The sequence below is a fragment of the Camelina sativa genome, chromosome 10 (assembly GCF_000633955.1).
Source record: "Camelina sativa cultivar DH55 chromosome 10, Cs, whole genome shotgun sequence".
In the NCBI taxonomy this organism is placed as follows: domain Eukaryota; kingdom Viridiplantae; phylum Streptophyta; class Magnoliopsida; order Brassicales; family Brassicaceae; genus Camelina; species Camelina sativa.
The window spans coordinates 10,144,994-10,157,102 of NC_025694.1; the positions used below are offsets into that span (position 1 = coordinate 10,144,994).

The window sequence follows — 12,109 nt, forward strand, 5'->3', positions numbered from 1 at the left end:
TTTTTTTTTTTTTTTTTTTTGACAACAAAGGAGCGAGATTGGCTCAAACAAGCCAATACGAAGGAACATTGTTGACATAGGTAATTAAGTGCGGGACTGTGCGGACTCGGCGCGCAAGATTATCCGCTTTACCAATCTGAGATCGAGAGATGTAGACCAATGAAAAAGAATCAAACTCCTCTCTATCGGCATGTATGTCCTCCAAATAAAGCGTAAAGGCTGGCCACTCGGAAGACGAAGACACCATCTTCACCAAATCAGAGCAGTCGGTGAGAAAACGACAGATTGGTTATCCGTCCCAATCATGCAACGCATAGCCCAGATAAGGGCTTCAACCTCGGCATGGAGAGGGGAGAGACTACGACGAAGGTTGGCAGCTCCCATCGTAGGGACATCACTCCAGGGCGACGTGCAAAACCATCCTCTATCCGCATAATGATCTGTAGCTTTCCAAGAACCATCGACAAAACAAGTATAACTCGAGAGGGACCTAGGAACCCCTAAGCCCCCCCGTCCACCCGGGGTAGCCATCGTGGGAATATCCGATGCTAAAACCGTATCCTCTGCATGTGCCAGAGTCCATGCCTTTGCCTCATCCTCCGCTAGCCGCAAGATGGCAAGGGGGTTTGAATCCAGATTACTGAAAAGTTTATCATTACGCGCTTTCCAGATATACCACAGAATCCAGGGAAAGAACTCCTGTGATGGAACATCTGTAAATCACCAGAAGAGATAATCCATATTTGTGAAAACGGATTCCAAAGGAAATACATCCAGGGCTGTTGGAAATTGCGACAAAGCCCAAACCTGCCTAGCTGGCGAACATTCGAAGAGGGTATGGTTAATCGTCTCCTCCTAAAAACCACAAATACCGCACGTGGCATCACAACTCATGCCGCGTTTTCGTAGATTAGTTGTAACCGCTATACAACCCGAAAGAACTTGCAACAGAAAGTGACGAAGTTTTGGTGGACACTTACTAATTTTCCACACAAAAGCCTGAAGAGGTACAATGTCTGGCCCAAATAACTTCGGCACGGCCGGAGCTGTCATATTTGAACGCAGAACATGGTACCCTGATTTAACCAAATATTTACCAGACTTGGTAAAATGTCATCCCAGCAAGTCCGGTTTATCCGGGTTTCACAACGGTAAGGCAGAAATTATAGCCACATCTTCCGGTACAAACGTAGCCATAAGCTGAGCCATATCCCAGGAATTAGTACTCCTGTCAATAAGATTTGAAAGTCAGAGCAGAGGGTCATAAGACGATCCTGTGCTCTGTGCTGGTCTCGAGGATTGAGCAGGGAGCCATGGATCCGTCCATAAAGAAATGGTAGTACCAGAGCCTACTCGTTTAATGAGTCCTTTATTAACCAGAGAGCAAGCAGAAACTATACTCCACCACCCATAGGATGGCGAATAAGATGTAATTGGATCCAAAGGATCAGAATGTTGGTAGTAGCGCCCCTTAAAAACCCGTGCAAAAAGTGAATCCGGTACGGTGATCAAACGCCAGAGTTGCTTTGCCAGCAGAGCGGTATTATAGTCATCCAAACACCGGAAACCCAAACCCCCTGCCTCCTTACCACTACATAGTTTATCCCACGCCACCCAGTGTAGCCCTCGGGATTGACCAGATGAGCTCCACCAAAAATTAGAAATTGCACTAGTCAACTTCCTCGTAACCGTCTTAGGTAGCCGAAAACATGACATCACAAAAGTGGGAACAGCCGTAGCAACGAACTTGATCATCACTTCCTTGCCGCCTTTCAATAAAAGTCTAGCTGGCTACCCGCTTGCCCGCGATTGCAACCTGTCCTGAACGAACGAAAAGATTTTCGTCTTAGCTCCACCAAGACTTTCCGGGATACCTAAGTAAGAACCCATACCGCCCAAATTTGTGATTCCTAGGACTCCCTTTAATTCCTCCTTAAGATCATTATCCACCGTGTGTCCAAACTAGACCGAAGATTTCTGAAAATTAATTTGTTGGCCAGAAACCCGCTCATACTTCCTAAGGATCCCTAAGACCACCTCACATTGCTCTTTTGTGGCTCGACAGAAGAAAAGACTGTCATCCGCAAATAAAAGATGAGAGATGGCGGGACTAGCAGTCGAGACCTTAATACCAGTAAGAAGGTTCAACCGTTCTGCTTTCCGAATATGAGCAATTAGCACCTCCGTACAAAGAATAAAGAGATAGGGCGATAAAGGATCCCCCTGACATAACCCCGACAGGGAATGATCGAACCATAAACCTGACCATTAATTAAAACCTTATATTGAACCGACGTCACACAGCACATAACCCGTGATATCCATTGTTCACAAAAGCCAAACTGCCTGAGTAAATGTTCAACAAAGGACCACTCTACCCGGTCATAGGCCTTACTCATATCCGTCTTGATAGCCATGAACTTCCCCTTGCAAGAAGGGTTGGTTCTTAGACCATGAAACATTTCTTGGGCAATCAAAATGTTATCCGAAATTAAACGACTCTCTACAAACACCGATTGAGTTTCCAAGACGAGAGAGGGTAATATGGTTCGAAGTCGCTGGCATAAAACCTTAGATATAATTTTATAACCAACATTGCACAGGCTAATTGGTCGGAGCTCCGTCATCCGCGTCGGCTTATCCACCTTTGGGATAAGACATATGTTTGTCACATTTAGCCTCTTGTCAAAATCCCCATTCCGCAAAAAGGAATTAACCAAAAGCACTAGATCGGCTTTAACCATAGCCCATGCTTTCTGGTAAAAAAGGGCAGTCATCCCATCCGGTCCCGGAGCCTTATCCGGGTGCATCATAAACAATGCATGTTTAATCTCCTCTTCGGACACCTCTCTGGTTAAAAATTCATTTGTCTCTAAAGAGATAGATGGCTGGACCTCGCCTAGCATCTCCTCAAAATCCGAAGGGTCCGAAGATGTAAATAAGTCCTGAAAATAAGAAATCGCAATATTCTGAATATCGCTCTCCTCCGTCTTCCAAACATCCTGCTGATCAAGAAGACCGATAATGCGGTTCCGAGCTCGTGTATGCTTTGTCTGAGCATGGAAATAACTGGTATTATGGTCACCAAGCCGCATCCATCGACTTATGCTCTTTTGATACCAATAAACCTCTTCATCCCTATACGCCTCCCGTAACCGCCAAGTAAGGTCGGCAAGTTCGTCCACCGAAGTAGCATCATTTTCCTGGGCCACCGCTAATTTGGCTTTTAGATCCTCAATTTTCTCCCGCCCATAAGGTACTTGCGCTTTCCTCCAACGGGAAATAGCCCGACGACATTCAGTGATTTTATCCACAAGAGTGGCACTGGATGCATTCTCCGTCGTAGAATCCCAACCCTCAGCAACCGCATCAAAGAACCCTGCTTTGTCAAGCCACCTTCTATCAAATCGAAAACCCCCTCGACTCCACCGAACCTTATCCTCAATAACAGCTAATACTGGCTTATGATCCGATGCAATCATTGTTAGATACTCCGTAAAGGAGTCCTTAAACAAATCATGCCACCCCTCATTCGCCAAAGCCCGATCTAACCGACATCGTATCGGTTTATTATCCTGCCACGCTCTTCAGGAGAGACTATCTCCAAGAGCAGGGAACTCGAGTAAACCACAATGTCGAATCATTGTGTTGAAAGGTACAAAGGAAGAGACATGACACAAATTACCACCCCACTTCTCATGGTTACCTTTTAACTCATTGAAATCCCCAATTAAAAACCAAGGTGAATCTCGAAGTAAACCAATCCTTGTCAACCGCTCCCAAACCAAATCCCGGTTCTTTGGGACCGGATCACCATAAACAAAAGAGAGATAAATTAATTTTCTTTTGTATACAATTTCCACATCAATAAGTCTGTTGGATTCAAATAAAATGGAAACATTATTACTTTTATTATTATAAAATAGGGCAAGACCACCACTACAACCAACAGGTTCAACAGTTTTTAAATTAGAATAACCAAAATGACCAATAAAAGGTTCTAAAACAGAAAAAGATTGCCTAGTTTCAGAAAGAAACAAGAAATCGGGCCGATGCTTCCCCCATAAATCCCTGAGATACCCAATAGTCATTTTATTACCCAATCCCTGGCAATTCCAACTTAGAATCTTCATTTATCAGCTCTCGGAAGTGGTGGTTTTGTACCACCCATTGCCTCCTTCTCCACCACATGTGGTTTAGGATTGGTGCTAACCCCGAATGGACCTGTACTCTTCAAAGTTGGACGCTTACGAGGAGTCCTAACATACATGTTCAATTTCTTTGAGCCCATCCCCTTAAGTCCCATGACACCCTTGCCCTTACGCTGCTTAAGCAAAGTAGCTCCATCCGCCCCCTGCTGATCCATCTCCATTGTCTCAGAAACAATATCACCTGGCAAGTTGGTATCAAGAAACTCATCTGGTTCACCAGAAACATCCTGCTCCCCAACCATGACCTTCTCAACGTTCCCAGCATTAGGCAAGATCTCCTCATTGCCCAGGTTACACTCGCCAACCATCTCCGCTACAACAGTAACAAAGCCGTCTCCATTGTCCCCAAACTCGGGACCCATAGCCTCCTCCATCATCGCTGACACGTCGCTGACCCCAGCTTGCCCTCCGATAGCCAAACCATCAGCCAAGGGCGGTTCCTCCAGAGCTTTAGGCTCCTCCTTGTCCATGACCGCAACAGCACTAGCTTCCTCTTCCTGGAACAAGGCTTTACGAACCACCTTGGGTGGAATAGCAACACTAGACGCCACCTGAGCATCAGAAACCTCACTTTCCTCCATCAACACCGACGAGCCAAGAGGCTTCTTAACAGGGGACTCCTTGGCAACCGCTCGTGAATGACGGTAGTCATTGTATTGAACATAAGACTGAAAACGTCTCTGTTTAGCCACTGGTTCCCCTCTTGATAAATCAGTCCGAGGCTTTTTGCCCTTAGTATTTCTTGCATCAAAAGGACCCTTCCCCTCCGCCTGAGAACCTTCTCCGGTGAACTTACCTCTGTAGCCACCCTTGTAACCACCCTTGTAACCAACCTCCTGACCAGTTCCTTGCCTTCCCTCAGAAGTGACAGCCCCTTATAACTTTTTGCCCGATGGTCCTCAGGCTCATCCCTATGCTCATCTCTATGTTGAATCGGACCAGTAGTGACCTGCGGCGGCTTTAACAGTGGGCAATGATCATCATCATGGCACAGGCTGCAACATCGCCGACAGTACCCGAATAACCGCTCATATCGAAGTGACACGGTGGTTTCCTCTCCATTGAAGAACTCCACTTCAGTCTCAAAACTCAAAGGTTTGAGACCATTAATAGTGACCTGAAGTCGACCACCATCTATATCGACAGCCTCTACACGCCCCAGATCTGCAACTATCCCCCTGAAAGTCGGCTCAGCCCAAAACTGGAATGGCACTCCCATGATACGAACCCAGAAAGTCAAGGAAGAAGGATATATAGGATCCACCGTTGGTACCCATCGAACCATTGAGACCATCCAATGGTCGAAGTGAAAAGGGGTCATCTTCAAGACCTTGACAATGTCCGCTTCCTCATCAAAATCAAACTGGAACTTGCCCATCCCCAGGTCCGCACCAACCACTTTCCCCTCCAACTGCCAGATACGTGGAAACATGAGTAGGAGAGACTTCATGTCTTGACGTCGCGGATTAAAGCACCTTCCCACCACCGTTTTGGAATAACCCTCGATCAGAGCTGTGTTGTCAAAGAAAGGGATCTTCACCTTCCTCTTAGTCACAGGTGGAACCGCAACACTGAGAACAGGACTCCTATCCACCAACAAGAACTGAGACATCTCGAACAAACTTGGAACAAAACCAAAAATCCAGAAGAAAAGAGATAAGAAACAAAAGCTCTCTGTAACAGAAGAAAACTGAGTTGAGTGATGAGAGAAACTCCTTGCCAATGAAAGGCTTTTATACCCGACCAAGAGTATCCATTGACATTCCTTCCAAATCAACACCTTCAATTCGAGACCCATCATATCCCGAGAAACACGATTTTCCCCTCTGGTTCCCATGAAAGATTGATGATAATTATTCCAAAGATACCATCCCATGATCCGTCTTCCCCTTTGCATAATATCAAATCGTCCTTCAAGATATAACCGATCTGTTAGCTTCCCCCAATCAGAGATTTCATATAATGGTTTCCATAAAAAAAGATCACAAATCAAACCGACCGAGCTCCATATAACCCATATGAATCCGAATTGCCAAATCCCTCCCCTGGAACTAGATCGAATCAAAGACCTCTGAACCCAACCTGATTGATCGCTCATACCTGAGATTGCGCTCACCAAAATCCATAATGGAAATTTCCGGGTCAGACAAATCAATCTTCGTATCCCCTGAGAATCCCGAGTTTCCAAATATTCTTCCCCTAAACATATCGAATCATAAACCCAAACCCCTAGATTTGCGATATGAGATGATACCCATAATAGAAACCGAATGAAAATCAACAAAAAACCAAGATCAAGCCCAAATAACTCATGACCATCCGAAATCAAAACCCTAGAATCGTCACCATCGCAATCAAACTTTTTTAAAATTGAGGGTTTTTTTATACTCTAAAATTATAACATTAGTAAATAATAAAAAGATTAATTATCGAATTAAATGAAAATCTAATTTATTTAGTTTTGGGTTATTGGGCCTAATTTCGATGGGCTTAACATAATGAATTAAACGAACCCAACACCGTTGTCAATATTTTCGTCTCCCTCTGTCATCTTTAATCAAAAAAAAAAAAAAAAAAAAAAAAAAAAAAAAAAAAAAAAAAAAAAAAAAAAANTCTTCCGATCTTTCCTCTCTCTTCTGGGTCATTTGCTCTATTACTTCTACCAAGGAAAGGTCCGATTCGATTTACACTGGTTGCTTTCGTTCTAAGATTAGAGAAAATTGAAAATCTATCGTTGGTGTTTTTAGGTTACGGAATCATAGATATTGGAACTTCGCACACTTGATAAATCAGCCTTTTTTTCTTGTTGCTTTCGTTTCTAAAGTAAGATTCGAGAAATTGAAATTTAAAGTGGTGTCAAGGGTTGCAGAACCTGGATATTGTTAAGTTGTAGTTGTCTCAGAAACCCTAATTTTGAGGAATCGGCCTTTTTCTAATCGGTTAGGTATTACGTTTTTTTTTTTTTTTCGTCAGATGGCTCTAAAGGAGCAGCTAAATAAGTTCAACAAACAGCAAGAGAAATGTCAATCTACGCTTTCGAGCATCGCTTCTTCAAGAGAAAGATCGGGGACTTCGTCGAGGCAGCCCGTGCCTCTTCCTGCTGCAATCACTCAGAAGAAGCCTGATGCTGCTCCTGTCCAGTTTTCAAAAAACACCGAGCAACTTCAGTATATTAACAGCATTAAAAAATCTCCTGTTGGTGCTCAAATCAAGCGTGTCATTGATCTTCTCTTTGAGGTTTGTGTTTCTGTTTGTCTCCCCCATTCATGTGAGAGATCATTTATATAATCGTAAGTTTGATTTGTCTCTTGTTTGAGTGTTTTCTCGAACAGACAAGGCTAGCCTTAACGCCAGAGCAAATAAAAGAAAGATGTCATGTTGATATGCATTCCAATAAGGCTGTTTTTGATAGTTTGAGTAAGAATCCTAAAGCACATTATGACGGAAGAAGGTTCTCTTACAAGGTAATATCCTAAAACATTTCATTCAAGGAGTGGATTTTTTAACTTCTCGTTTTTCTCTTTGTAAAAAAGGTTTGCGTGTTTACAATTTTGCTTTGTTGTCACAGGCTACGCACGATGTCAAGGACAAGAGCCAGCTTCGTTCGTTGGTGTATAAATACCTTGATGGGATTGCAGTCGTTGATCTCAAAGACGCTTACCCGAATGTTATGGAGGATTTAAAGGTATGCATTGTTATAATTGACGAGACACTAAGATGTGAGTTTTGCTAAGCAGATGGAGGAAATATACAGTATGTTGCTTTTTGAAACCAAGAAACTTAGGGCAGTTTTTTTAAATTATCTTGTATTTTGTAGGCTCTGAGTGAATCGAAGGACATCTTTTTGATATCAAATTCACAAGAGGACATTGCGTACCCAAATGATTTCAAGTGTGAGATTGCGGTTGATGACGAATTCAAATCTCTGTTCCGTGACATAGATATCCCGAACGACATGCTTGACGTGGAGAAGGAGCTGCTGAAGATAGGTTTGAAGCCGGCTACAAACACTGCGGAGAGGAGAGCTGCTGCACAGATCCATGGCATATCAAATAAATCGAAGGATAAGAAGAAGAAGAAACAAGAGATCAGCAAGAGGACCAAACTCACCAATGCCCATCTACCGGAGCTCTTCAAGAGCCTTAACGCCAGCAGTTCCCGGAACTGAACCTCGTAATTGGGTGATTATGCGGTTCAAAATTCAAAATGATCATGAATTTTCATTACTCAAGAAATATATAACAATGGAGAACAAACATATTGTTGTAATTGTTATGATCTCGAGTATACAATGGCTTTCCATGTATTCTCACAACATTGGTTAGCAATATAGAATAAACATTTGTGAGTTGGTCTTTGTTTTAGATGTTGCTTTAGCTGAGAAAAATAACCATAAAGAGTGGCAAAACTACAATCATAAATAATTGGCCACTGTAACCGATTTTATAACATTCAGCATTTTTTCTTGCAAGCCCTTGAAAACATATCCCTTATGTTCTTTGATCCAGTCTCTACCTGTGCTTGCTTCGTCTGTTTTCCAGGCTTCTTTTTTGCTTTCTCCTAAGAAATGTAACAAGTAGAATTAGTAACTAATAACAAGGAACACAAAATATATGGAACTTAGAGCTTTTGTCTACAGATTTTACATACACATACCTGCAATGAATTTGAGGATGACGTGTTATTCTCATTTGCAGTTGAAAGATTCTCCATATTTGTTTCTTTCATTGTCGGGTCAACAAACTCCAGCCTGAAAAAGAAACCAGGCACAATGAAGGCTTTTGTAAGGAGTTATGATTCTCTTTTGCTGAGTAATTGAGGACTTCAGATTTTGATTTTAAAAAGCACCCAAGATGGTCATAGAGAAGCTTCAACCAAGGCTCTGTCCTCAGGTACTCTCCCACAATTGAAACGGCATCTACCACTGTACAAATTAAAGGTAATATCAGTGAAAACCCACATTACACCACCTTTTGAAGGGTCAACTTGAAGAAAGGGCATACACCAACACCTCCACAAAGTAAAAAGGTTATATTCTACAACTTACATGTTTGTTTCTCATCTTGAGCTGCATAGTTCTTGTCCAATTCTGGTAGTGTCCTCCTTAAACAGTACGCCTGCGTTCATTAAAGTGCATCCAAGTTAAGGATCTAAATAAAACAGATACGCGGTAACCTGCGTTCTCTTTATAGAATGTGAAACAAAACCGATTAAGAGTGCAGCATTAAACTCATCTTCTCTAGAAGAAGAAAATTCAGAATTTTCACCAAAAAAATATATTTAAAAAGACATATAAGCAACAAACATGTCTCATTCCTGAACCATATGGGGTTTGTGAAACGTAATCAGACACATGTAACACTCTCAAATGGTATCAAGGAAATTTCAACTGGATCGTTGAAAAGGCTGCAATACATCATGTTGTGACAAGAGCATACCTTACAACTTAACCAAGCTAAAACTTTCGAGTTATCAAGCCGATAGAATTTCATAGATCCAACCTCTGCAAGAAGAGATGAAAGAGGAATGAGGAAATTAAACAACTATAGATCACCAAGTTCTCCAAGAGTGATGAGAAACATTAAGTATTAAATGTATATAAGAAAAATTAAAAGGTTCTACAAGAGTGCACGTATGTTTTCAGAAACCAGAGAGCAGCAATTTACCTTGAGTTTGACAAACAATGTCCATACACTTCTCTGCAACAGGCAGAAGTTGTTGATATCCAGGATATCCTTCCACAAATAAAATCTCATCCAGTTGCCTGAACTTTCCAAGATCTTCACCTTTCTACAAATCGACAATATATAAACACAATTAACATTTCCAAGAAATGGAAATCAGACAGGAAATAATAGTGACTTGAGAAGAGCCAGGGAGCATAGAGTGACCTTCATTCTTGCTTCGTCAAAAATAGGCAACAAGATGAAAACAGGATCAACTGGAGTGGCCATATATAAGCTTCCATCTGTAACAAGAAAATAGTCATGAACATAAGGGGAAGGGAAAATTTGTACTGATGCTGGCTTGCAGAGCATATTATTATGATCAAAATTACTAGGAAGTAAGCCTTTATCTACACCTAATAAGCATCAAGATCAATAGTGGAATTACCCTCAGAAATGTAATCTCCCAGGAGCCAAGAACCATAAGATTGCTTAAACCATTGAAGTTCTTGAAGCATCCCATTACTAAAAAAGTAGCATGTTCCATTTTCTGCCATATGAACATAGATACCACAAACCACATAAGAATGTTACTTGCTGAATTTTCCAAACAACACTACATACCAAGCCTGTCAATAATCTACATCCCGTTACCTGATTTTGGATGGCGAAGTGTCAGCAGTTCTCCGGGTTTGTTTCCGCCACAACCTGAATCTTTGCATATGAAACATATAAGAAAAAGCAATCATGTTATCTAGAGCAACAAAGACTTCCAACTATCATAGCCAAGGAAAGATTCAATTGAGATAGCAAACCAAAGATTATAATCTTTGAAACAGTCAGCACATCCTTTCAAAAGTAATATTAGACAACAAAGCTTATGCTCTTTTTTTTTTAAAATAAATTCAGACGTAACTTTTCCAATCATTGATAAACACTAACCAAAACCATAATCTTAATCCTACACCATTTTGGCATTTCATAAACTAAGTCATTTTAGGTAAAATCTCACAGTCATAATTCCAACTGGAGGATATAAATTATAAATCCTCAGAAGAAAAGATGCAAGTAGAAGAGAGAACCTGGAGCGATAAGAACTCGTGTCTTCTCAGCTCCTTCCCACCAAACAGTAGAAGAAGAGCTCATCTTCAAAATTGTATCTTCAAGCTTTTTTTAGCAAACCGAAACTTCTACGATTCTGACACCAAGAAGATAATAGGTCCCAAATACAATGTGAAATCGCTACTGATAGAAGAAGATATACTAAACATTCAACAAAACCCTAAAACTAGAGCTAGGTGAGAAAAGATTGAAACCCTTAACACTAATTGGATTATATACCGTGATGACGGCAAGAAGGCTCGCAACTAGTGAAGTAAACGAATCAGGACGAAACTTCTCTAAGACATTTCATCGAACAGTTGGTGTACGATATTGAAACTCAGACCCCAAATGATTCCGAACAGTCAGGAGAAACAAAAAGTGACGGTCAAACTCACTAGATTGGCGCCACTAACTGAGATTCGCGCGCATCTAAAATATGGGCCTGGGCCCATAACAAATTGAAAATAAAATATTTCTAAACAGACCCCTAAGTTAACAAGAAGTGTCCAGATAAGTCCTATTATTAATTTTAGTAATATACAGCCCCAGAAAGTGAAGAAGCTTCAATCAAGAGTCTCACACACAATCTTGACAATAGCCAGTAGAGCAAAAGAGAGGGGAAAAAAAAAAGCCAGTAGAGCAAAAGAGATAACTAGTTTTATAACCATTCAAACAACAGAGATACTACATTAACATACATAGAAATCAAACTTATGTACCGAAAAAACATCGGTACTTCTCTGGGAATGATTAAACCATAATAACCCAAAAACAAACAAGAAGAAAAAACAAAAAGCTACTGAATAATAATACTACTACATAAGAATCCAAAGAAACACAGCAACACAGAGTCATTCTCATGACTCTATAAATACTACCCATTACAAAAGACAAAGGTATATTCTAATGCTGCATGTGTTTAGTGTTCTTCTTCTTCATCATAATCTTAAGAAAAAAGCATCTCATAAAAAGCCAATCTTCAAACTGTACAAAATCAGAGCCTTCTCTCTCCCTCCACAGGTGAAGAAATCCATGTTAAAAATTCCGGATAAATAGCTTCGTTTTTTCTTTTTCAGAGAGAAGTCACTGTTGATGCAGACACGTTCATGAGTAGACACCATCACATAC

At 41.2% G+C, this 12,109-nt stretch overlaps 2 protein-coding genes across 4 annotated transcripts; one reads left to right on the plus strand and one right to left on the minus strand.

The window, feature by feature from the left end:
* On the plus strand, positions 6,831–8,559 carry LOC104718282 (transcription initiation factor IIE subunit beta). 2 transcript variants are annotated; one of them, XM_010435994.1, is made up of 5 exons: positions 6,831–6,883; positions 7,185–7,448; positions 7,544–7,675; positions 7,780–7,896; positions 8,029–8,559. In XM_010435994.1, exons 2-5 carry the CDS (start codon positions 7,185–7,187, stop codon positions 8,377–8,379), a joined length of 864 nt encoding a protein of 287 aa, XP_010434296.1. In that variant the 5' UTR covers positions 6,831–6,883; the 3' UTR covers positions 8,380–8,559. The 2 variants fall into 2 exon arrangements, with proteins under 2 accessions (XP_010434296.1, XP_010434297.1); XM_010435995.2 differs by lacking the exon at positions 6,831–6,883 and adding an exon at positions 6,909–7,034.
* LOC104718281 (ribonuclease H2 subunit B-like) lies at positions 8,499–11,391 on the minus strand. Of its 2 annotated transcripts, none has more exons than XM_010435992.2 (11): positions 11,219–11,391; positions 10,960–11,075; positions 10,532–10,591; positions 10,326–10,427; positions 10,103–10,179; positions 9,878–10,001; positions 9,650–9,714; positions 9,259–9,328; positions 9,060–9,135; positions 8,868–8,961; positions 8,499–8,771 (listed from the first exon to the last, which is right to left on the minus strand). In XM_010435992.2, the coding sequence occupies exons 2-11, from the start codon at positions 11,021–11,023 to the stop codon at positions 8,664–8,666; spliced, it is 840 nt and encodes a 279-aa protein (XP_010434294.1). In that variant the 5' UTR covers positions 11,024–11,075; positions 11,219–11,391; the 3' UTR covers positions 8,499–8,663. The 2 variants fall into 2 exon arrangements, with proteins under 2 accessions (XP_010434294.1, XP_010434295.1); XM_010435993.2 differs by having other exon boundaries at positions 10,532–10,585; positions 11,219–11,390.